The following is a 26,487-nucleotide window of genomic DNA, read 5'->3' as shown; positions in this document are numbered from 1 at the left end:
CAAGTGGTTTCCTTTTGACCACCGTTTAAATCAGTTTAATCCAAATTCTTTGAGTTCTTGTCACATTGTGTGGGTGGAAACGCTCTTACTGTCATTACTAAACATAGCTCTGATTTATTCTGGCCATTTCTGCAGTGTAACCTTTTCACAAGTGTAAGTGATCTCCCATCTTGCTCATTCATGATGTTTTTCTGACCACATTTCTCCTGGAAAGTTGACCAACATTTTTTTAAGTAAGAATGAGGTGGAAAATACAGCTCACCTGCAACTCATTAAAGATCTTGCTTCAGTTTAAATAGTTAGTAGTTTAATAGTTAAATAGAGGCGAGCGAAGTTTCCACCCAGAACAAATTCTTATTTAATATAATAAACCATATTCCTTAAGAAATGAATCAATCAAGCAGGTGTGAAATGTTTTAGTGGTAACTTGAAATTAAGTAATAACCTCAAACCTCAAAGACTTTGCATAGAGGCAAAAACTTTACGGTGCCTTTTGAAAGTAAACGCACCTTTTAATAAACGAAATGAGACGATAAACAAATGTCTAGACGTGATGTTTATGTTTACCTTATTTCTGAATTTTAGTACAAAGTTCGTGAATTATTGATTTAAGGTCAGAAGAAAACAAGGAATGCTGAGTGATATTGAAAATTAGTTTTATTATCAAAAAATAGAAACCAGCTGTTCCCATGATCACCCTTTCACAACCCTTTTACAGAATAAATGATGTGCTATTATTGTACTGTTTACTTATGCATGTTGCTAAGCTCTGGTAACTTGTTATTTTTTTAAATTTTGTAAGTAGGTCATTAGATGTATGCTGCTTCTGATACTGTGTGTGTGTGTGTGTGTGTGATATTAACTACTAAATCAATAATAATATAGCAATGAGTTTTCTTCCAGAAGGACTTTAATTTTAGAGGTGATTCCTTCGTCCACTCGGCTCTGAATCCTTTTCAGCGACCGAGCAGGGTGGCTAGGAGTGCCATGCGGATGTACATCCCGTTCTCAGCCTGACGGAAATAAGCAGCACGAGGGTCTGTGTCCACTTCCACACTGCAGGAACAAGAACAGGGTCATTTTATTACTTCATTATTGATGCTACGATGTACTGTATGTGCATAATTGGAAACAGAGGCTTAGAGAATTATTGGCACCCTTTCACAGAGTTTTTTGGGTGTGTGTGTAGAGAGAAACATTTAGAAGTTATGGTTATGTCTCTAATTGTGTTCAATAATATAGTGGGTTATATCTATACTGTATAAAAACACTTTAACATTTTGATTATATCTATATATCCATTTATATCCATATAAGTTCGGCAACCATCTGCTGTTTTGTGTTGAAAGTGTCGTGTCGTTTATTTCCCATGGTAACAGAGGATAATGTTATTTTAAATATATTTGAAATAAAATGATGGCAAAAGGAAAAAAAATCTAATACACACATGATTTACATTTTGCATTTAATTAAGAAAATATGTTTCCTAGGGGCACAATGAATATGCAACTGAAATAAACTACTGATTAAAAAAGCAATATCTATAGTTGTGTGTGAATGCGGATATATTGCTCATGATATGATTGATAATTTATACATTATATTATATTATATTATACACACACACAGACATGTGCTGTACCAAAAGTAATGCGAAAACGGGCAAAACTGCTATCTACTATACATCAGATGTGATGTGATGAATGTGATAGACTTTAAGCAGACAGTATGCAGCATACCTGATTTCGTTAACTCTTGGAAGTGGATGCATGACAACCATTTTTCTCTTGGCTCCCGTCATGATGTGAGGAGTCAAGATGCATTTCCCGAAGCACTAAAAAAATTGGAAAATGAACAAAATGAAAACACATGCCTATAGAATAAATCAAGAAATTGATGGCGCATGGAAGTGCAATGCCTTACTGCTTTGTATTCCTCCTCGGAGGCGAACCGTTCCTTCTGAATTCGTGTTATGTAAAGGACGTCGGTATCAGGAAGGGCCTCTTCAATACTGCTGAACTCCTCCTGAGTTGGGAAAAAATAATATTCTGTAAGTCATTTACAAAAACAGAAAGCACAAACTCTAGAAGATTTTAGATAATGCATATGCACCTGCTTTATGCCTTTGGATGCAACAAAGTCGACGATCTCGTGGGGCATGCTGAGGTTTTTTGGGGACACATAGCGCAGGGTGATGCGATACTGGGTGAGAAGTCTGGCTAAGGAATGCACGGTCCTGCCATGCTTCAGATCGCCCACCATCGTGATCTGTAACAATGAAAAGTTGAACAGATGTACAAAGTGTTTTGCCAAAAAAAAAAAAGAAAAAAAAAAAAAAGAAAAAAAAAAGGAACAGATCGTCCAGAACATTCGTGCTTATGTTTGTGCACTACATTTATTAGAACAAAAAAAAGACTTTCTAAAGCACTAAGGCGGAGTTATAATTTTTTTTTTAATGGAAATCAAAACTGGAGTGTAACACTGTGGACCTACCGTCATGCCGTTGACGGTGCCGAGCTCTTCTCGGATGGTAAAGATATCCAGCAGGGCCTGAGTGGGGTGCTCCCCAACACCGTCGCCGGCGTTTATCACCGGCCTCCGGCAATGCTTTGAGGCTGTCTAGAAGGGAGGAAATCAAAAGCAGAATGGCTCATTTAGTTCTGCTTTCCAAAACAAAACAAAAAACCCTACAGATGTGCATATTTTAAAGGGCAGCTATTGTGCAAAGAACAATTTTTTGATCACCTTTAAACATTTAGATTTGCGTCAAGTGTACATATGCATACGACCAAAAAACATAAAGGACCTTTAAACAAACTAAGAGTGACACTGTCTCTGCCATCTGTTAGAAATATGTATGCATGATATACTTCAATCAGAAAAGAAGCTATTAGAGGAAAACTATTTCAGACATCTGGCCTCTTTGTGGCTTTGATCCTCTCTAGATTAATTTCAATCAGTTTATTTGCTTTTGAAAAGGAAATTTCAAAAAGACATTTGAACACTCATTCTTGACGTATCATCCTTCCAGGAATTTTAAACACTGATTCACAGACATTACGAAAACAGAACAGGAACCCCACGGGCTCTACAACAGAAAAAGGTAAAAGACAAGAAATGATGCTAATAAAGAAGCCCACCTCGACAGCTCCAGGGACCGGATGACGGAGCACGATCACGTCGGCGTAGCAGCTCATGGTCTGCACGGAGTCGGCCAGGGACTCGCCCTTCTGCGTGGAGGACGTGGACTCGCAAAAGTGCACGACGGAGCCGCCGAGCCTCTGCATCGCCGCGGAGAATGAGCTGCTGGTCCGAGTGCTCACCTCGTAGAACATGGAGGCCATAACCTTCCCCTAGGACGAACAAAACACCACATCAGTCAGGCAGGATTGTGTGTGTGTGCAAGTCAAACATGACTTATTATGCCTCATAAAGGGCTTATTAAAAACTAGTAAAAGCATCATGCCAGCTCATGATCAAGCAAATCGGTTACATCATTCTTGATTCTGTTTTTAGTAAACCATTTCATGAGTGTGTGTGTGCGTGCGTGCGTTTGTGTGTGTGTAAAACCCAGCTGAAGTCTGTAAGTCACTAGGAATGTTAGTTCCACTTATATTAAAAGTCCAATATTCTTGGCATGAATCACCAAAGCTCATGAATAAAAGACGGAGTATGTGACTAGCTTAGTTTGTGACTTATCATTTACAGTAGGCATCTGCATGACGTGAATGTGATGCATGGGATCTGGCGACACTACTCATAGCATAAACGTCAAGTACATTTATGGAGATTTTTCCCCTTCTGTTTCACCGAACACTGTTACGCAACCTCCACCATCTCCATCAGATACTGGTGAGAACTCTAGTGATGCATTGCCAATAGCGCCCTCTTGTGGAGCATATTTATTCCATTATATGTGATCAACAAGTTGCTTTACGCCTTTACCTTCAAGATGTCCAGGCTTCTCTCTTTCTGAACCATTAAACGAAGTGTGTGAGCCACGTTGAACAAATGGGACATCTGAAATCATAAGCGGGAGTGTTATTGTTATAATCAATTATTATTATTATTATCATTATTATTAGACATCTCAAACAACCTGTTATTTCCTACTCCTAAGAATATGAGTGTGTAATCCCACATGCTCTAATTCCATATATTCTTATCTGACTGGATGCACGATATACTTGGTCTACTAAACAGGACACAAACTTTCCAATCTGCAGCACAGTATGTGTAAAAGCGTGTGTACCTGCTCCTTGGTAAACTGGCGTGCAGAAAGGATGTGCTGACCGACTAAAGGATGAAGCAGAGGCGAGGTCTGGAGGTGAGACACGGCTGGAGACTGGCTGGTCTGTGGTGAGAGAATTCTGGCTAGTGGAGGCGGGTGTGCGCACGACTCTGCAACAGTGGACAATTCTGAGAGAGAGGAAAAAAACAAAACAAATACATGTCTGAAACGTCCTCCTGAAAATGTACAGACAATTAAACTCTAGCCACATGGAGGACATGTTTTAAATGAAGTGTGAATTTAATACACGTGTGCAAACCAGCACAAATACAGTTTCTTAAAAGAATCACTGTTTTTATTATTATTATTAATGTTTCGGAGAGAGCTGAGTAAACTAGACGATAATAACACTCGTGAAAAAAGGAATGATTCTACTGGACTATGATGCATGAATATTGTTACCCCCCATATCAGACTCTGAAAGTGCAACAGTCATATTACGAGATGTGTTCAAGTCAAACTGGGACTTCTGATTGTGCAGAATAACAGAACACAGTTATGAGAGCAATGACCTTTATAAAGTGTCTGTTTTACATCTTGATGGCCTTTAATGGACCCAACACAAGGAAATGACTTGGAATGACTGTAAATGATTGTGTGTACAGTTCCGTCTCTTCCGCAAGGTTGCGACAAGCTATCTGTTGATTTTCAACGAGCAGGTGTTCCATTCGTTGAATGTTGACGAGAATGATTACAGTGGGCTCTGAGCCACCTCAGTCAGGATCATCATTCACAGACCTACAGCCTCCTTTAAAATGTTTGCACAGTTTAAATGTTTTACTGTGGCGAAGAGACTCATGATCATAAATATCCTTCTGTAAATATCGAGCAGTTTTACGTCGTCATTCACCAGAAACTTCATCAGTCCCAGTTTGACTTGAACACTTCTTGTAGAAGTGCAAAGCTCCTATAATGAACTTAAACCAACGAAGCTCTAATTAGCACCTGGTGGCAGACCGGGATCCGAAGTGTGGTGGACTCGTGGAGGGAGCATGAACCGGTCCACAGCCGATCTCCGTGGACTCGCAGCCCGAGCGCGTAGGGTTTCACCTGGAGTCGTTTGTCTATGATGTTCAGGAGTCTGGGTAACACACACATACACAAACAAAGGCATTAGTGCGATGCTCCAAAAGATGTGCATGAAAAAAAGTACATGCTGAATACTAAAGCAGTGAATTAAGCGCTACCTTCGGGACATCCTTGGGTATTTCTGGGACTGATGGCAGCTTTGGGACTGCTGGCCTTGTCTTCACATCCTCACCATAACCAGGAGGTACCAGTACCTAAAAAAAGTGTTACACAGAACGAAGGTGGGTACACTGATGATGTAGAAACAAAAAAACAAAAATGAGCGTAGCCATCATCCACCTAAGAATAATAAAGGAAATCCAGTGTTCACCTGTCCATCAATGTAGGCTAGCTCCCCTCTCAGGACAACTCGCATGACTTTACCCTTCACCCTCATACCCTCGAAGGGAGTCCACTTGGACTTGGTGAACTGCATGTGCTTGGGGATGATCCACTCTTGCTCCAAATCCACCTAGGAATTATATCAAGTTACAAACAGTAGGCACATATAATGTTATAATAATACGTTATAATAATGTAAGGATTATATAGATTTTTTCAGAATCTCAACTACAGACCTCCACGTAGGTATTCTCCTGAGGAGGAAGAGAGAAAATCCGCGCTGGGTTCTCGTAAAGCCGTTTGATGATGTCATCAACGGTGAGACGGCCCTCGCTGACGGCGGTGAGCAGCAGCGGCAACATTGTCTCCAGGCCCGGGTAGCCCGGGGGAGGCTTGTCACTGTCCTTCTCCTCCACTGAGTGAGGGGCTACAGGTGGATGAATACGCATAAAACTGGAGCAGCAACGCTTTGCCCAAATTAGGAGTCGATCAAGATATCATTTTCCTGTAATCTATTTCATTCAGTAGGACATAACGCTTACCGTGATCGGTTGCAAAACAGTCAATGATATCCAGATTTTCCCACAGCGCCTCCATGTCCTCTCGGGTGCCCAGCATGGGACGCACCTGTGCCCTGCCGTCCCCTAGAACGGGCACGTTGTCTTCACACAGGAAGAGGTGATGAGGCGCTACTTCACACGTCACCTGGATGCCTTTCTGCTTTGCAGCTCGGATAATTAGAATCTAGGGAGGGAAAAAAAAAACACGAGGTGTGTTCAGGTGTCTGATGTTAAGACTAAATCGTGTCTTCTGCAGCTTGTCGTCTTACCTCCTCTTTTCTGGCAATATGGCAAATGTGAACAGGTCTCTGGTAGAGCTGAGCTACCATCAAGATGGCAGCCACGGTTTGCTTCTCTGCATGAGCCACGATGGGTAAGTGCTTCGGCCACTTTTCAAAATGCTGCATTGAAAACGATCATTAGTCCATCTTGTGCTAGGGACATGACCATATTAATGCACTAGGGGTTTTCACTACTACTAAATCCAGAGATGTGTGTTAAACTTCTCACCTCCATCCACAAAGAAACGTTGTCCATTTTTAACGTGGAGAAAGTATCATTCAAGTACATCTTTAGACCAGCTGTGGCGTTTGCGATGGACGGCAGGATAGTGGCGTTGTCTGAAACTGCTCCCACGTACAGAGCGTAGTCACAGCGACACCCTGCCTTCGCTAGCTACTCAGACAGATGAAGCAATATGAGGCAAAAATAACACTGGACTGCATTTAAAAGCAATGGACATGTAAAATATATCCTAAAGGATTGCTAGAGGCTCCTGTTTGGGGGTGACGTTACCTTCTGGACCATGGCTAGAGAGTTGGGGTCGATCACAGCGGGGTTGGTGTTCGGCATGGCACACACCATGGTAATGCCTCCTGCCAGGGCAGCGGCTGTGCCCGAGGAGAAATCTTCCTTGTGGGTGGCACCAGGTTCCCGCAAGTGTACGTGCACATCAATAAGACCTACAGGAACAAGAATAAATGAGTTACGCATGAAAAACTTATGAAACTCTAACAGTTTTAACAAACAGAATAGTTACAGAAAAATAAAAAACGAGTGATGCAGAAGACTGTACTTGATCCATGATCTGTACTAATCAATCCACACAGTTATACACATGACCCATAGATTTATTTAAAAATGTAACCATCATAAGGTGAAGCACAGTTTTACTTTCACCGTGTGCCGTTATTTATTTTGGGACGTTCTATATTTTGTTTCTTTTTGAAAGAAAAAAAGGTCTTGCTTGATTGCTCTGGGTTGAGGCGGCACGGAGCACCTCCATGGTCCGGCTTCGATTCCCAGCCAGGCTTGATTCCCGTCCCTGTGTGCATGGAGTTTGCATGTTCTCACCGTGCTTGGTGGGTTTCCTCCGGGTACTCCGGTTTCCTCACACAGTCCAAAGATATGCAGGTTAGGCTAATTGGTGTTCTCAAATTGCCCATACTTTGTGAATGAGTGTGTGTGTGTGTGTGTGTGTGTGCGCTCTGCCTCATGCCCTAAGCTTCCTGGCATAGGCTCCAGGCCCCCCGTGATCCTGAATACAGGATAAAGCGGTATAGAAGATGAGTGAGTGCTCTGGGTTGCCAGGTCACATTGTAAAAATAGCTAGGCAGTGCTGAAAACCCACCCACTTGGAAAAATACAACTGGAAATAAAACAACTAAACTTAAAAGGTAAAAACTTTTGTTAAAATTAGCTGAATAAGATGAGATAAATCCTCCCAGTTACCAGGAAACCGTCCAATTTAGCAACAATGCCCGCTCAACCGTGAACAGCCTGACTACTTGAACTGGCATAAAGAATGTCAATACCTTCATCTTGTTAAACTTTATACTGCAGGTGTGCCCTCTTATGGTGTACAAATTGAGATATAATTATATATACTTCGTTGTACAGCCTGTATTTGTAACATATACATTACTGCACAGTAAAATTCTTTATTTTTTGCATATCCAAGCTTCTTGTTAGCGCGCGGGTCAGTCATTATACCCATGGGGCAGGCAGGGTTAAAGACAGGGTTAACACACTGAGCCGTCACCGCACACGTATTGACTCCATGTGTTAGGGCTCTGAGTTACTGATGGGAAGGTTGGCAGTTCAAGCCCCAGCTCCATCAGGTTGGGCTGTTGTTGAGCCGCCACCGCTCAGTGTGCTCACGTCTAATCATATACGAGTTATGAAGCATTATGTTTCAAAACGTAATCAGTTAATACACTTTAAATAATAATAAAATCTCAGAGGCAAAAAACGGCAATTAATCGATTAACAACTAATCATTAGCAAAACTGATTAATGAATAAATAAATAAATAAGAATTCTGCTGCGCTTGTGTGCTAGAGAAGGATTGCTGATTACCAGGTAAACGGATCAGCTTCTGGGAGGTCATGCTGTCGACGTGAGTCTTGATCGGAGGAGCTTGTCCGATCTGTCTCAATGCCTGCATCGGAAATTAAAACACCATTATAGTCTCAGTCCCTTGGGAGTGACAAGGATGGATAGGATCAAGAATGAGTTCATCAGAGTATGTTTTGTTGCAACATGTCATGTTACATGTTTTGGAGATAAAGTCAGAGAGGCCAGATTGAGTTGGTTTGGACATGTTCAGAGGAGAGATGGTGAATATATCGGTAGAAGGATGCTGAGGTTGGAACTGCCAGGCAGGAGGTCTAGAGGAAGACCAAAAAGAAGATTTATGGATGCAGTGAGAGAGCACATGAAGTTAGTTGGTGTGAGAGAAGAAGATGCAGAGGTTAGGGTTAGATAGAGGCAGATGATTCGCTGTGGCGACCCCTGAAAGGGAACAGCCGAAAGACAAAGAAGAAGGCTCAGTCCCAGAGTTCTTCCCTACGTCAGCGTAACAATCAAACAATTAGCAAAAATCTGAAGGAAACCAACATTTTCTAATAAAGTTAGACTGTAAGCAGGGTCTCACCTGAACAAACAACTTGGTGCACTTAATATCGATGATCAGGGGTACAGAGTAGTCCACAGCCATGCGGCGTGTACGGTATCCTTTAGTGACAAAAGAGGACAGACGCCGGCCGCCCGCGTTCCTCATGGACAGGTTAATCACCATGTCGAAGTGGTTCTCCTCCAGGTAGTCCATGATGTTTCTCTGCTTGTCCTTATTGGGGTAATCATTTTCCTCTTCAAAGGGCCAGTCTACAGCCATTACCTACACAGGTACAGTACACATAACGTCATCGCTTCAGTTATTCAGCTCTAACTAAATGCTAAACCTCTACGTAAATACAGCAGATAAATAAACAAATAAATAAATAAATAATGATCGTGCCATACTTTGATGCCATGTTCGGTGTAGAAGTCAGCAGTGCCCAAGCTGGCATACAGGTTATAGCCAAGACTCTCCAAAGCCTGAATCGTAGGCAGCAGCTCACTTTTATTCTGAAAGTAATGTGACAGACGAACAACAAATGATTAATTGAGTACTCATTCGATTCTCAAATGACTGTTTGACCAGTCAGTACTGAAAGGCGACTGTAATACCTTGTAGCTGCCGATGGACAGGAGAATGTTTTTCTTGGGGATTTTGAACCCTGTGCTGAGCATGGCCTTCAGGTACGCCTCATAACGGTTCTCACCGAAGCAGGCCACCTCCCCGGTGCTGGTCATTTCTACACCCAGCACCACGTCAGCTCCAGCCAGACGAGAGAAAGAGAACTGTGGGACCTTTCAGAGAAATGATCACATACACACACACTTAATTAAAACCTTACCCTGATATCAATAATCTACATGCACAAGCAAAGCCTATGAAGCTATGAAGTATACAAATCCTGTACGTGAGTAAAAGTGGAGATTCCCTAAGGCACATATTACTCAAGTAAAAGTAGAATTCCTGCATTTGATTGTGTACTTGAGTAAAAGTACAGAAGGTATTCACCCTATAATTTAATTAAGTATAAAAATACAGGGCTTGTATTAGCTCACAGTAACACTTGTTTTATAGTTAAAAAATTCTCTCTCCCTTTTCTCTTCTCTGCGTCTTGAAGGAAAGCCAAGTCATGCAATTATGCTTTAAATACTACACACCACTGTAGTTACCGTATGTCACAAAAACCATGCGGAAATGTAGTCAAGTAGGAGTACATACATTAGCCGTAGGATGTGGTGGAGTAAAAGTAAAACACATCCTCCAGTAAAACTACTCAAGTGCAAATAGGTAAAAGAGGTTCTTATGTAAAGTAACAAAGCAAATGTACTCAGTTACCTTTCACCTCTGACTACTACTCAGCATCACACAGCGCAGACCACAAGACTACAATGTGCTCTAAAACTATTGGCACCCTTTATGAAAATGAGCAACATTTTGCATATAAGAATAGTAAGGACAAGCAGGTAATATTTGGATCTCAAAGATCTTAAGTGACTCTCATACTAATTTTGCAACTCTACTCAGCTCTACAGTAAATAGCCCTGATAAGTTACCTGCTTTCCTAGCCTTCTTTCGCTCTAAAGAAGGGCTAGCAAGGGCTGTGTTCCTTGAACTCGAACATCTTCCTCACTTGTACTGGTATATGTCTGAATGTTTCTGACTGAAATGCTGTCCCATTTATGTTTTTCCCCTTGAGCCTGACACTGCTTCTCGACCCCAGTGGCGTATTACCTTGACTCCCACAATGCCTTTCCCCATCATGAGTCCCACAGCCTCCACCTCCTTTCCCATGATGACCTCTGTCGCCAAAGCCACAAGATCCACACCAAGTGTCTTAGAGACAAATGGAAAGGAGCGGGACACTCTGACGTTGCACTCGATCACTTTCAACTGGTCATCCTGAGATAGTACACACAAGCAGAGATAAAAACAACATGAATGACCCCATCATCATAAAGTTTTAAAGAAGTCTGCAAGTTGTCTTTAAATCTCCACAATTTGGAGACAAATTGATTAGAAAACACATGACCAAAAAAACTAACAAAAAAAATAAAAAAAATCATCTTGTACGCAGATAAAGTCACCTTCGCTATAAGCTGCAAGTTAAATGGTCCTGTGACTTGGAGCTCCTGACCGATGGCATGAACAATCATTTTAATGCGCTCCATGGTCTTCTGGTTGATGTCCTGCGGTGGTGTAACCAGCGTAGCATCCCCAGAATGCACTCCGGCGTTCTCAACGTGCTCGGAGATGGCGATGGCGATGACCGTGCCGTCACATGCTACAGCGTCCACGTCGATCTCCTGCAACACGAAATGAGAGGGATTTACAAAAATATTAAACGGTTCTGAGCTCAAAATGACAACCATCACCAATGGCAAACCTACAGGTGTGGTGGAACATCTCACCTTGGCCTCCTGGATGAATTTGGAGATAACAACAGGGTGCTCTTTAGACACAGCAACAGCACTGCTCAGGTACTTCTCCAGGTCGCTATCGGAGTACGCCACGTTCATGGCAGCTCCGCTGAGCACGTAAGATGGCCTGACTAGGCACGGGTAGCCCACTGTCTCACAAAACTGCATGGCTGACTATACACAGGAGAAAGAACATCAGGGTCAATATTGCTAAACAACTTTGACCACAACTAAATCAAGCAAGTGAAGGCGAGGACTTCAAATGTTGTATTTTAAAGCACCTCTGTATCAGACAGCTCTTTCCAGCGTGGCTGGCTGATTCCAATGGTGTCCAGCATCCTAGAAAATTTAAAACGGTTCTCGGCCGAGTCGATAAACTCAGGCGAGGTGCCCAGGATGCGGCACTGCTGTCTGTGCAAAGACATGGCGATGTTGTTAGGGAGCTGGCCTCCCATGGACAGAATCACTCCCTCAGGGTTCTCCATCTCATAAATGTCCATCACCACCTGTAATTCAAGTCACAGTGTTAATGAGGAAACAGTAAACACAGTCTTACCAACAGCTGAAGAAACAAATGCCTTTAAACAATGTTTACTGATTCCTACATGCTTTATCTGGTGACCTAGAAATGCATTTAAACATGTACCATAAGGTTTATTCATTGCATGATGACATTCCTCTATCCATTACCATTACATCTGAGGGGTGTTCAAGTCAGTTTCTACCCTCTTATTACCGTGATCTGTTATTCTGCACAATCAATACAGTCCAGGTTTGACTTGAACACGCCTTGTACCAAGCACACTGAACACTCACCTCAAAAGAGATCTCTTCAAAATAGAGCCTGTCGCACATATCATAGTCTGTGCTAACTGTTTCGGGGTTGTAGTTAACCATTATCGTTTTGTAACCCATCTGAAAAAGAAAACAAAGAACATTAAATTAAAATCTGATATGATATATTTGGTAATTATGGTACATTTGGTTGGAAGAAATTGTCTTTGAGCGAGTAATAAATATTAGGCAAATTTTTGTGAAAAGGGAACATAATTAGTTGAGCTACACTGATTTCTTGTACGAATATTATTTGGGCTGTTTATATATTTTAATCAGAGTTTTCATTACCTTTCACCTAATTGTTTGTTTACGTTGTGATCTGGCAACCCTTGTAAGGATAAAGCGAGCGAGAATTCGAAAGAGAGTCTGAGCAAGTCAAAGTATAATTTATGCATTTTTGTTTTTTTGTTTAAACTGTTTCATAAATTTCTCTAATATAACTAACGTGTTAGGATTGTGTAGCTGAAACAATGTGCATCTTGTTTATTGATTCTTGATTGTCAGCACATTTAACTATCAGTTATGAAAAACATGCAAAATTTGCAACCCAAGATGTAAACGTGTAATTAAACGTTAATCTTCTAGTGTATGGGGTTGCTAGGTCTCCGAAAAATACATTGCAACGGACAAACACAATAACTTAAAGCTAGAATGATACTAGCAGGCATTCATGTATGATTAGTTGTTCAAAAATGTCCCTCCCCCCAAAAATAAATAAATAAATAAATGCATGGCACAACCTTGCTGGAGTGCCCACAAGCCTAGCATAGTCTCACCTTCCTGAGCTTATTAATGCAGCCCACGGCGCACCAGTCGAATTCCACGCTGCTGCCGATGCGGTACACACCAGAACCGATCACCATGACGTGAGGCTCCCCGAAGGTTACATCGCTCTCCATGCCATGATAAGTCATGTAGAGGTAGTTGGTGTGGGCAGGCCACTCAGCAGCCACTGTGTCGATCTGCTTCACTATGGGCAAAATCTTCCAGTCATGCCTCAGCTTCCTGACGGCCAACTCGGTACTGAAGACCAGGAAAGAAATCAACACTGCACACACCAGAAGTGACCAGAGAGAATCCAATCCGTCGAGCGGGACTCGATACATACCTTTGCACAGACAGAGCGATCTGCTTGTCTGAGAAGCCCAACTGCTTCGCTCTCCTCATCACCATAGGGGGCATTGTGCTTTCGTCCTGATTATACGTCTCCAGAAGCTTCGCGTGATCGATGATGTTTTTCATTTTGTACAGGAACCAGCGATCAATTTTGGTCAGTTCGTACAGCCGATCTATGCTGTAGTTGGCGTACAGTGCTGCTGCCAGGACGAAGATCCGCTTGTCTGTGGGAATCTGGAGCTCCTGATGAAGTGAAGAAGAGACCGTTTGAGCTTTTGAGTACATGGACCTGTGATACAGAATAATAATGCAATCTTATATTCTAATTTTTAGAGCTAACCTGTTCAGAAACTGGTTTGATGGTATGCTCAAACCCAACACAGTTCTCATCTACCATCCTGAGAGCCTTTTGAAAAGCCTCCTCAAAGTTTCGCCCGATGGCCATCACCTCTCCTGGGAAAGAAAAAAGAGAAAGAGGTATTTTATCAATTTACTTCTTTGGCTATAAATTCTAGATATGATGTGCACTATTAACACCAGGAAAAAAAAATATTGCCAACTATAACTTTTACAACGACTTGAAGGGGGTCTTACCGACACTCTTCATGGAGCTGCCGATTTTAGTGCTAACCCTAAGGAACTTGCTCAAGTCCCAGCGAGGGATCTTCACCACACAGTAGTCAAGACTTGGCTCAAAGTTTGCAGTTGTGGAGTTCGTCACTGAGTTTCTGGAAAAAAGAAACCTGATGAAGAACTGAAAGACTATACTACTCTCTCCTCTTCTTCTTTGTTAATAAGTAAGTACTTACTTGAGGACAGGGAGGGGGATTCCTAGACCAAGCTTGGCTGCGACATAGGCCAGCGGGTATCCTGTGGCCTTACTAGCCAGAGCCGAGCTCCGCGAGAGACGGGCGTTCACCTCGATGATGTAGTACTGCAAGACACATATGAATTTTATTTTATTTTTCATGGTTCTCCAAATGTGACTGGGCGAAGGTGGTTAAAGAAATCAGAGCAAGGCTAAAAGGGTACAAGGAAAACTGCACTGAAAATGCATCAGTGGATGCATCGATCATCAGAATCGTCAGATATTCTCTTACTTGCTCAGATTCTGGGTTGACGGCGTACTGGATGTTGCACTCGCCGACGATCCCCAGGTGCCGGATGACCTTGATGGAGGTGCTCCTCAGCATGTTGTACTCGTAATCGTTCAGGGTCTGGCTAGGAGCCACGACTATAGACTCGCCGGTGTGGATTCCAAGCGGGTCGATGTTCTCCATGTTACATACCTGAAAGTATGAAGTGTGACATGGTCATGCTGTTGAACTTCATAAATGTTATTATCAAAATACATAAAAACAGTGGCTGGGTAATACCGTGATGCAGTTGTCGTAAGCGTCTCGGACAATTTCATACTCGATTTCCTTCCAGCCCTTGAGCGACTTGTCCACCAGGACTTGAGACGTGTGCGCAAATGCTTGCGTAACCAGAGTCATCAACTCTTCTTTGCTGTTGGCAAAACCAGAGCCCAGGCCACCCAGCGCAAAGGCTGAGCGGATCAGGACTGGATAGCCAAGTCTCTCAGCAGCAGCTAATGCCTGCACATAAAGCAAGAGTTCAGTGGATTACCACCTTAAGGAAAAAAAAAATCTTTCCAGGCCATGTGAAAACACTGGGAAGGAAAAGTCATATGGTGCATAAGACTGACCTGTTCCACAGACATAGCCGCCTCGCTTGGTGCGACATGCTCGTTAATCTCCTCCATCTTCTCCACAAAGATCTTCCTATCCTCAGTCATCTCAATTGAGGCCACTGGGGTTCCCAAAACTCTGACGTTATACTTCTCCAGAATGCCCTGCTTAGTCAGTTCCACTCCACAGTTTAGAGCTGTCTGACCGCCGAACGCCAGCAGCACTCCATCAGGGCGCTCGTTCTTGATCACCTGGATCAGAACCATAACATTACACCATTTCATACTCTATATTTCCTCAAAACCTGCCATGAAAGAACACCGCCATGGCTTTTTCAATTTAAGTTCGGCACTGGAAAAAAATGATGTATACATTTTTAAGCTAATACAGAATTCTGGAGATGATTGTGCTTGATAGTGTTACTAAAATCCACTGAGGAGAACATGCACCTTGAACAAAATTATTATTTAAATTATCTAAAAAAAAAACACACATAATAATCTAAAACCTCCCACCTGTACACACACATACACACACACATGCATTTACTATTAAGGGTAGAAGTATGCTTGAAGTTATGCATGCACTGGTTTTGTGGGAAAAAAACAAAAAAACATTCTAACGATACACTCCATTCCAAAAGTGCCCGCGCCGCTTCCGAGCTCCAATCCTGAACAATGTTTCCGAGGTGGATCCATCAAGACATCCAGACGCCTTTTCATTTTTATTAACACATTTCAAATTGGCTACATTGTATCAGGAAACCTTTAAAGTTGGTTTATTATTGAGCAGAGATGCCAGGGTTCTAGATTGACATCAAACTGCGGTCTTGTCTTCATGACAACACACATCAATAATGACTCAAAGAAGTCTGTAAAAGAAACTCCAGTCTGTTTTGCATCATGGTGCGTGCGTGTGTATTAATTAAAATTATGATTATCTGTCTTTAGAAGAACAAATCAGGCAGCCAAAACTGGTCAGTAGGAACATTTACTGTACCATGACTTGGAAAAATGGAGTCAAACAACTCTGCCTCTTGGTGGCGATACAGTGCACTCGTACACTTTTTGGCCATTAAGTCATGGTCAATGGCATCAGCCAGATTCCTTCCACATTATTCATTTCCCTGATTATGGTGAGACTTGTAAACAATATGGCTACCAGATGCTAAGAAATCCTGGTGATTTTTGCAGTGCTTGGTTATAAGCATTCAATTTATGGAGTTAAGTTCAGATAACTGTTTCTAAGCATGCTGAAATTTTAAATCCATTGATTTTTGTAAACAGATAAACAATGTAACAAACAAAGAAACAAGGCCGCCATTAACCAATCATGTTTCAGCAGGCGTTTGACAGGGAACTGTTAACACTGAGCTGTCAGCATGAAACCTGACCTGTACAGACATGCTAGTAACAGGTGTGATCTTACTCACACTGACCAAAAGCCGGCTCCAGTCATGCTTTTTCACTTACACACAAGCATATCTCTCGCTTTTATCCACACTTTAAACAATGGAAAGTAAACTGTAAAATAAAATTGATCAGATCAAAGTGAAACAAGTGCCAAATCAACAAATAACATGTATAGAGCTGTATGAACAAAGTAAATACTTGTGAAATGTTTAGCTTATTTAGGAAATTATTGGAAATGATTATTATATGAGGTGCCATCTGGTGAACAAAGGCTACATTTCCCTCAATTTCAAGGAACATACTGTTTAAAAACCGTTATCATCGCCAGAGACGTAATTATACTGGAGTGTTACAGAAGTTAATAATGATAACGTTCATATTTCAGTTCCAATAACTTTGGATTAATAAATCAGATTGATCTGAAATTTAATACACATACATATATCTTCAGATATGCAAGCAGTTTTGTAAATTGGCAACCTGAAATGCTTTTGATGTGATTGATGAGCATCCAAAATGCCTGACAGCTGTGTGATGTTTCGAGCTCTCTGTTTAATGTCATGGTAAGGAGAAAAAAGTCGAATACAGCCTAAAAAAAACCCCATACAATTTAAAAATCCTAAAATGAGCAATAGAGGAACGGCTGAAAGAAGCCACACCATCTAGATCTGCATTACTTGGTCAGTGATTGTGATGATTATTATTTTCTTTTAGATATTACCTGTGTGACATACTCTGGTGTAATAGGAAGGAAGTAGACTTTGTCAGCCAGGCCTTTGGATGTCTGCACCGTGGCAATGTTAGGGTTGATGAGAATAGTCTGGATGTTCTCTTCTTTGAGCGCTTTAATGGCCTTATTAGGGGAAACACAAGAAAGATAGAACACAATGTATTCACTGTATATCATCATCATCATCATCATCATCTGCTGGTGTGATACTAAAGTACTAAAGTGGCTTTCCAGTGAGTTACTACCTGAGAGCCAGAATAATCAAATTCTCCAGCCTGTCCTATAGACAGTCCTCCAGAGCCCAGAATGAGCACTTTGCGAGGACGAACAAAGTCCTCTGGCTTCGGAGATCCAGGGAAGGTAAGATGCTCAGTCAGCCTTTCCTTCACTACACAAATGTACGAAGGTCCATTAGTGATTGTTAAGGAGTTATAAATATTACAGGAATTACATCCATTCTTAAAGTCTTCATCCAGTCAACACTTTTCTACACAAACGTCACCTGTCTTGCCGGCTTTGCCCTCTTTGGCATCTCGGATGAGCTCCAGGAAAACATCGAAAAGACTCACCAAGTCAGTAGGTCCAGCCATGTGCTCAGGATGGAACTGTACACTGCGAAAAAGTAAAAACTAAATGAACATCCACTGACAACGCTATTCGCAAACAGCACACACAAACACACTGCAGGATTAAGTACCTGAACAGAGGTTTGGAGTTGTGCACAATGCCTTCATTGGTGTGATCATTAGCATTGGTGAAGAGAACATCCCAGTCGTTTGGGAGGGTCTTAGGATCCACTGCAAATCCATGGTTCTGAGATGTGATGAAGCAACGCTCTGTATCTTTATGGATGCAAGGCTGGTTATGTCCACGATTCCCGTATCTAGACCAAACAGAAGACAACATATCAAGCATGTAACACATTGCGACCATCTGTACGTGTTTAGTGAAACATTTGTATTTTATAACAAATTCTACCGCATTGCCCTCAGGAGCACTGGGAAAGACTAATACGACTCCAAATGCAGGCAATGTTAGGGAAATGTCATTACAATTTCACATATGAATAACAAACAACATCACAGCCTTTATTTTAATAAACCAATCAGAGTCATGCATTTTTCTAACACCAAGCGCGCCCTGAAAGAAGAAGACCGGCATGTAAACTGGCCTTGAGCATGGACCAGGAAAAGAACACCAACACAATCTCAGCAATGAGGAAGCCAGTTAAAACTGTATTGCTCAGCACAAAAAGTTACTTCAACAACAAAAGTGTTCCCAAGGGAACATGATCAGAGCCTGGGAAAGATCGGGTGCTAGTAAGTAAGCTAGTGTGTTTTGTACTCCTCTTGAAGCTGTAGTCCTGCATCAAAAGACACCATTGGCCTTAAGGGGTAATTACGACAGCAGTAATTTATCCAAACCTCAGTGACGGCTCGCTATCTGATTCTGCTTATCAATCAGACGCGTAACGAGGAAGCTGTGATTGCACTTTTACATGCTACTGTATTCACGACAAACAACTGAACACCAACCCTGCTGTCGAGTCAGTATTTAACGACTCAATCAACATCATAAATCATTAGCGAAGCAAAGAAACAACACACACTTACTTCATTTTGTATGTTTTCGCTCCAATAACCAGTGACAGCAACTGATGACCCAAGCAAATTCCAAACACAGGTTTGGGGTTTTCCACACACACAATCTTCTTGAGGTTTTCTATAGCCTCCTGGCAATAGTTAGGGTCACCGGGTCCGTTACTGATAAACAGGCCATCGAAATCTGAAGAAACACAAGGACCGAGCAGGAAATCACAAACAAATAATGATACAGGTTGTAACTGAAATGAAAGCACGGTTTATATAAAATGCTAGGAATACTAGATCATGATACTTCTTTCATTCTTCTATTCATTTCCCTGCTCACCATCAGCATTCAGAGGGTAATCCCATGGCACTACTGTCACCTGTGCACCTCTCTCACACAAGCACCGGATCTGATTGTACTTAATGCCACAGTCCAACACAAGGATCCTTACACTACCATCTGCATTGAAAACCCTGGGTTCCTACAGAAAAAAACAAACAAACATCTAAGTAATAAACCTGGACAGAAAGTTAATTACCATTTATAATATACACACACACACACACACACAGACCAATAATAAAGATAATATATTATACACACATATCTCAAAACTTACTTTTAGAGAAACTTCTTTGACCAGGTTCCGTGTATCAGGATTGTCAAACGGGACGCTGTCAGCTGAGGTTCCCTCCACTACAAGTTTCCCAAGCATGGTTCCTTTCTCCCGGATCTTTTTGGTCAAGGCACGTGTGTCAACTCCTGTTTTTTTTACATAAATAAAAACACTAAAGTGAAGATCACACGCATTTATAATAGATTGTTTAAAAAATTAGGTTAACAATTGGTCTTGGTTTGACTTAAATGTCCCCCATATTTATATAAAGTAGTACCTCAGTATAAATTTAATCAATTCCAGAGACGAGTTCTTAAGGAGAAATTTAATTTTGCGAAATGCATTTTCCCCATATCTATAAATAAAGTTAATCTGTTCAAGTCACCCCAAAAAATAGTACCAACATTACCAATTTTCAACACTATTATAATATTTGTGCACATAAAAACAATCAAAACATTAAAAAAAATACATGTAAATGAAGTAAAATATTAAATAAATAAAAATTAAACCTCACTTAACCTTAATTTATGATTCCTCTTGGCACAACTGCTTTAAAAACTAACTGAAAGCGGCCCTGTTTTCTTCTTGCTACCGTCCTTGATAACATCTTTACTAAATCTTGCGCAAAATATAAAAAATGCCAAAAAAAAAAAAAAAAAGGAAAATAGCTTTGCTTGGCTTTTCACTAACGCAAATAAGTTTAAATGGCTAACGGAAGTATGCACGACCGAAAGCATGCACAAGAGGCTCGGTGGCTCGTATGATGAAAATTTTTATTCTTAAGGCAAAAATTCGCAATTTCTTCTGTTCACATGGCGAGGCACCACTATATTAGGTTCTATACAGATACATCAAAAGTTTAAACAGCATCTTACCCTCTAGCCCAGGGATCCCCTGCTCTCTCAGCCACGTGTCTAGAGACTTGTTTGAGCTCCAGTGGCTGGGATTCTGAGACACTTCCCCGACTATAAGAGCAGCTGCATGGATCCTCGCGGATTCAAACCACTAAAACGGCACATTGGAGTCATGGCAGAATAAGGAATTAAGCAACAAAAATGATACCAGACGATCGATATAATGATGGTAAGCACTTGTTAGGTACCTTGCTCAAGTCGAATTCACCACTGGCATCATTGGGTACACCATAATTCCCAATCAGTGGGTATGTTAAAGTAAGTATCTGAGCTTTATATGAGGGGTCAGTCAAAGCCTCCGGATAGCCCACCATTCCTGTCTGGAAAACTGAACATAAAAATAATAATGTGAGAAATATAACTATGGCATGTTAGAAGAATGCATGGAGCTTTACGGTTTTGCTTCAAGACACAACAATCTCCATTAATACAACATTTAATATCTGAAATTACTGTGACTCCTGTAGAGATTGTATAAAATTCCGACATGCGTCTCTACAACACGTTATTCTGGTCAGCACCAAAGCTAACAGAATTTATACTTATGACTTTTACTGTTTACAAATCAGTATCAGTATCCGACAACAGGATCGGAACTCCTTAACAGAATTATGTAACAGTGAATCCCACAAAGGCTTTGTTTTTAACATAACAAAGGTCATCTCACATAACGTTTAATGCATGTGCTGAAATCCTTGATTACTTTACCAATTCCGCTTATTAGACCTTTGACCACTGTGTGAGGAGGTAGTGGAGAAAGCAGAGAAGTTTGATTACATTGATTAGTGTCACTTGCTGAATGCAGCAGAACCTTTGATCTGCAAACTTTACAAAATCCTGTGTTATCAAGATTCCACAAGAGTTTACACATAACTGGCTCGATTTTTAAGGCTTGAACTTGTCCTACTTAAATAGGTGCATACAGGTTTTTTTTTTTTAAACTATAGGTTTCTTTAAAATGGACCAGCTGCAATTGATACTTCTATTGCTGTTCATAATCCTTAAAGAGGACTCAAGAGGCAAGTCTGGTTCTTCCTGCCCTCCATCCTAAGCTAACTGTCTATTCTACGACACTAAAAGACAGCTACGGGTGTTTATCGCACTGACATATATTTATTACTATATTATTGATGCAAAACTATTAATGTTCTGTAATACAGTCTGTACTAATAGATGCTACAGGTGGAGGCAAATAGTTTGCAGTGCCCAAACGCAATCGCACAAATATCCTGACTATTTGATGTCTGCTCCGATCAAAAGGTGCCGTATCATTATTAGCACCTACAATTTCATACAACACCCCAATTTCAAAAAGTTGTGACCGTATGGAAAATGGCAATGAAGATAAAGAGTCATATTCACCTTGTACTATATTTAAACACCAGATTATTTGTTGATTTATTATGTGAATTTAATTGCATGTTACAAATATGAATCTTTTCAAATCTGGTGACTACAATAACCTCCAAAAAAGTTTGGACAGGGCCAATTAAAAACTAACAATCAGACAAGTAGAAATTACAAGCGGATAAAAAAACACAAGCTGTTAAACAGGTGAACCAATTATGTTATAGTATACACAAAGGTTCAAAGGAAGGCCTAGCCCTTTCAGAGCAAGGATGGGGCGAGGCTCGCCAATTTGCCAACAGAGGCACCAGGAAGTTAGGACCCAGAAACAATATAATTTAGGTTAAAAACCTTATCATTTAGCCAAGCATTTGAGCGTCCGATCCACGGGGTTTAAAGAGTGAAGACCTCATGTAAACCAGGATGTCTGGAAGCTATTGCCTCTCTCATTCTCACGTTTTCTCAGGTATGGTGGAGTGGCTGGCCGCTTCATGTTCCAGCATGCTCTAATGCTTGTTACCATCTGTTGTTCTCTTTTAGGCATGCTGTTATAGCTGTCATATCCTAATAAACCATTATAATTAAAGAGCATGCTTAATATCCTGCTCTCAGTCTTTTTCTTGATTCCCCCACCCCCCTCTGATACCTAATAAGATGCTGATGATCCTGACTTCTGCTTTCCTACCCTGACTGGCCTACCTTAATGCTCTATATCTGTTATGAGATTTTTAAGCTGAAACTGTTATGTGAATCACATTATGATTTGACACACGTTTTAACACAACCCTCTAAACTGTGATGACTAAAGTATTTTACACATTCTGCATTTTCCCTGTCTCTCTCCAAAATTTGTCTGTAAATGTGTGTGCACAGCTTATCCATCATTTTCCATTAGCATTAAAAAGTCTATTAAAGCAGTTTGATGTGAAAGCAGTTTGAAAGATGTGAAATGTGTAAAGGCATACTAGACAGTGTACTAGACTCTGTACTAGACAGAGATAAGGGGGGCAAAAATTGATTCAGTTTTGTATCGTTAGGATTTCATAATCTGATTTATTTTTTATTTATATATTTTGCTTTTTAAGGTGGGAAAATATTACAGATAAAGGATTGACTAATAATTTTGGTGGTGCTCTCTGAACTACACAAACTGTGTAGGAGGAGCAAATTATTTGGTAAGTTTAACTGTAATAAACTATTATTATATAGATATAAAAATATATACACATCAGATCAGGATATTTATAAGATGATGATTTTAACAGAATTGCAATAAATATTACAATTCATTGGTGCCAATTTGATATTATCGTATCAAGAGCCCCTGGTGATTCCCACCTCTAGTAAAACTATGAGTTGGGGGGGAGGGGGTGATACTTTTGCAGGCACTAAGGGGGAAAAACTGATAGAAAGTGATGTGTCGGCTGAGATTTGACCAGCAAGAATTGCATTATGGATCTTTATGGATATCGAGAATTGCAATTCTGTTTAGCAAAGGTAAAAAGGTTTAGAGTTTCCCAGATCACAGATGGTCACTGTTCCCTGTGGAGCATGCATTAAGATCCCGTGATCTAACCCTGCATGATCTAATCCTGCGTGATCTAATCCTGCGTGATCTAATCCTGCGTGATCTTTACACTTGAAGGTCATTTATGTACCCGGAGAGAAATTTCAGCACAACTATCATTTAAAGGAATGCACCTGATGTGTTAACTCAAGCTCATTGTATTGTAAGATTGTGTGTGTGTTTTTTACAAAGAAACCATGTGGCAATCATCTAGAGAATGTTTTGTAAATAAAGGTTGTAAAAAGAAGTGTGTTGATTTCCTCTACACATGGAGACTTTTGAGAGTTTGCTAGAGCTGTGCTTGAGCAGACTAAGTTTACACTTCCAGAGGAACAGAGGACAACTGTCCTGTGTGTAAAGAGGTCTTATGAGACAGATGCCCTGTAACCCTGAGCAGGGGCAAATCAGGTAATGTTTACTGTATACAGTCCAGGAAATAGTCTGAAAGTTTAAGCTGAAATGCAGACACGTGGAACACGAGAGTAAGTTCACTAAGGAATGACTTACCAACTTCACCAGATACTGAAATATTGGCTCCAAAAAGGCGGCCTTTAAACGTGCTCCCATCCTCCAGGATCAGAGATGCCATTGTGGTCGACATGTTCACATCAACTGAAGCCCTGCTACAGGAAAGACGCCTAGATCAAATGTGATCGAGATAGCCCCGATTCCCCTTCTGACGAGAGGAGAGAAGAGGAGAGGAGAGGAGAGGAGAGATGGCTACTTCCAGGTCGAGGATGGAGCCACGTGAGAGCAGAGCAGTAATGGCTACACTCAGGTTTCCCTTACACATACGCACATACACACATACGCCTTCTTCCACTTAACCTAGAAGCCCTGTTAGTCCAGTGAGACGCCCCTAAGGGAAAGTAACGCTGTAAATTCACGCCGGTCTGTACAAGAGAAAGCCACATGTACAGCTCTGCTTCACGTACAGGAAGCCAGATACCGCTGCTGTGTGGGGCGGGGCCTACGGCTGATGGGCGCGTGTGACGTATTGAACCAGGAAGTGGATCAAAGTAAATAGTTCAATAAAACGGTTTTGTGATTTAAGGAGACAGGACAACCATTCATTCCCCTTAAATGTACTTCTTTTACACCACTCGTGACACGCGGATAAAGTTTGTCCTGTTTCCCATAAGGTTTTTGTTGTAAAAAAAATAGTCTATACAGATGCATGGGAAAGTTTTTGACTTTTAAAGTGCACTTACAGAAAAGTAAATGCAAATAACTAAACATTAGTACTACGACTAATTCTAATAATGATCGTTTTCTTTTTTTTTCAGTTTTGTAGCCAATGGAAATTTATGAGGTAATGCATGTTTGCGCACCAACAGGTACTGGAGGGGTAGAGAGTCAAACAGCCTATCAAATAACCTGTGGGACAGGTTGCACTCGTTACTGCTCCACTGCTTGTGTAATCCTGCTCCAAAGTCCAGAGGAATAGTCCAAAAAGCCCGTTTAGACTTCAACCCAGATATGACAGCTCTAGATTGATTTTATTCCAGAGACCAAGATCAGAGCTAGTCAGGGTCAGTTACTATGACAATTACTATGGCAATGTAAACCTGTATTCTGTCAGGTTTCTTTAACCTTAATCCAGATTTAATCTGCATTCAGTCAGGTTCATTTAAAACTAATCCAGAGTTAATCTGCATTCTGACAGGTTTATTGATCCTAATCCAGTGTTAATCTATATTCTCTCAGGTTTATTTAAGGTTATTCCAGAGTTAATCAACATACTAACAAGTTTATTTAACTCTAATCTAGTGCTAATCTGCATTCTGTCAGGTTTATTGAACCTCTAATCCAGAGGTAACCTACATACCAACACCTTTATTTAACCTTAATCCAGCGTTAATCTGCATTCTGTCAAGCATTCTGTTGGGTTTATTTCTTAATCCAGAGTTAACCAGCATTCTGTAAGGTTAATTTAAGATTAATCCAGAGTTAATCTACATACTGACAGGTTTATTTAACTATAATCCAGCGCTAATCTGCATTCTGTCAAGGTTATTGAACTCTAATCCAGAGTTAACCTACAAACCGACAGCTTTATTAAAGCCTAATACAGAATTAATCTGTATTGTGTTTATTTAAGGTTAATCCAGAGTTAACCTGCATTCTGTCTTGTTCATTTAACTCCAATTTAGAGTTAAAATGTATTCTGTGAGGTTTATTTTGGATTAAGACTTTGGATTAAGTCTAATACAAAATTAACCTGCATACTGACTGATTTATTTACCCTTAATCCAGAGTTAATCTGCAATCGGTCAGATTTATTTAAGCCTGATCCAGAGCTAACCTGCATTGTGACAGGTTTATTTAACCCTAATCTAGCATTAAGATCCATTCTGTCAGGTTTATTAAACAATTAAACAATTAAAAATCAGTTGGATGTGCTGGACAGATCCATGGAGGCCTCACCTTGCAATTTACAAGACTTTAGGGATCTAAACTGACAATTGGTCAGTTTTTAAACTCTGAATCATTCCCTTCAGAATTGATTGATCTTGATTACTGAAACACTAATCAGCTCCTCTGAAACCACAAACTCTGGCTATGACAAGCTGAGGCAAGTCAGCCTGGTGTTCAAAGGTAATGTTTGTTAAACCAGCTTTCTGGAATACCTCCAGGACATAGCAAGGAGATATAAAGAAAAGTTTGGTGAGGATTTTGCTATGCAAATTTATGCCAAATAATTTAGCTATAAATAATACATTGTTGATTAAAACTCCTCCGTTTTGCTCTTAATAATAATTTCACATTTAATGGTGATGACAAAAGCTACTATAAAAATATTTTAAACTTTTTTTTCTAAAATAAAGCAATTGAAAATCAATCTAATTTCAGGAGACCTGTTAAGTGAACCAAATCACAAGACCTATGAGTGTTTTGTACCATTTTATGCGTGAACCAATGCTGTTAATTATTATTATACTGTATTTGCAATATATGCATACAACAAAACATGTAATAATCTGGTAATTATATGTTTCAAAATAGGTAATAATTTTCAGACAACATGTAATACCATATTTAAAGGCTGCAAATTTTTTGTCAAAGCAGAAAGAGCTGGTGATGAGC

The 26,487-nt window shown here is 40.6% G+C and overlaps 1 protein-coding gene across 1 annotated transcript; it reads right to left on the bottom strand.

Moving 5' to 3' along the window:
- Nucleotides 1–639: 639 nt before the first annotated feature.
- On the bottom strand, nt 640–24,357 carry cad (carbamoyl-phosphate synthetase 2, aspartate transcarbamylase, and dihydroorotase). The gene is made up of 43 exons (XM_053478965.1): nt 23,908–24,357; nt 20,675–20,814; nt 20,448–20,577; nt 19,573–19,715; nt 19,293–19,434; nt 18,977–19,148; nt 18,061–18,246; nt 17,866–17,975; nt 17,609–17,751; nt 17,355–17,486; nt 15,239–15,472; nt 14,907–15,128; nt 14,631–14,819; nt 14,340–14,464; nt 14,125–14,258; nt 13,871–13,983; nt 13,523–13,773; nt 13,191–13,437; nt 12,394–12,492; nt 11,859–12,083; nt 11,569–11,751; nt 11,245–11,463; nt 10,892–11,059; nt 9,772–9,954; nt 9,565–9,669; nt 9,197–9,439; nt 8,620–8,701; nt 7,057–7,223; nt 6,772–6,936; nt 6,531–6,662; nt 6,244–6,445; nt 5,938–6,128; nt 5,691–5,831; nt 5,479–5,574; nt 5,237–5,372; nt 4,253–4,419; nt 3,946–4,020; nt 3,141–3,353; nt 2,494–2,619; nt 2,113–2,268; nt 1,924–2,025; nt 1,740–1,834; nt 640–1,056 (listed from the first exon to the last, which is right to left on the bottom strand). Exons 1-43 carry the CDS (start codon nt 23,999–24,001, stop codon nt 957–959), a joined length of 6,678 nt encoding a protein of 2,225 aa, XP_053334940.1. The 5' UTR covers nt 24,002–24,357; the 3' UTR covers nt 640–956.
- Nucleotides 24,358–26,487: the final 2,130 nt, after the last annotated feature.

The sequence above is a fragment of the Clarias gariepinus genome, chromosome 2, assembly GCF_024256425.1.
Source record: "Clarias gariepinus isolate MV-2021 ecotype Netherlands chromosome 2, CGAR_prim_01v2, whole genome shotgun sequence".
NCBI classification, from domain to species: Eukaryota; Metazoa; Chordata; class Actinopteri; order Siluriformes; family Clariidae; genus Clarias; species Clarias gariepinus.
Note: the sequence above shows the minus strand (reverse complement) of the source record. Positions and strands in the feature narration are given on the sequence as shown.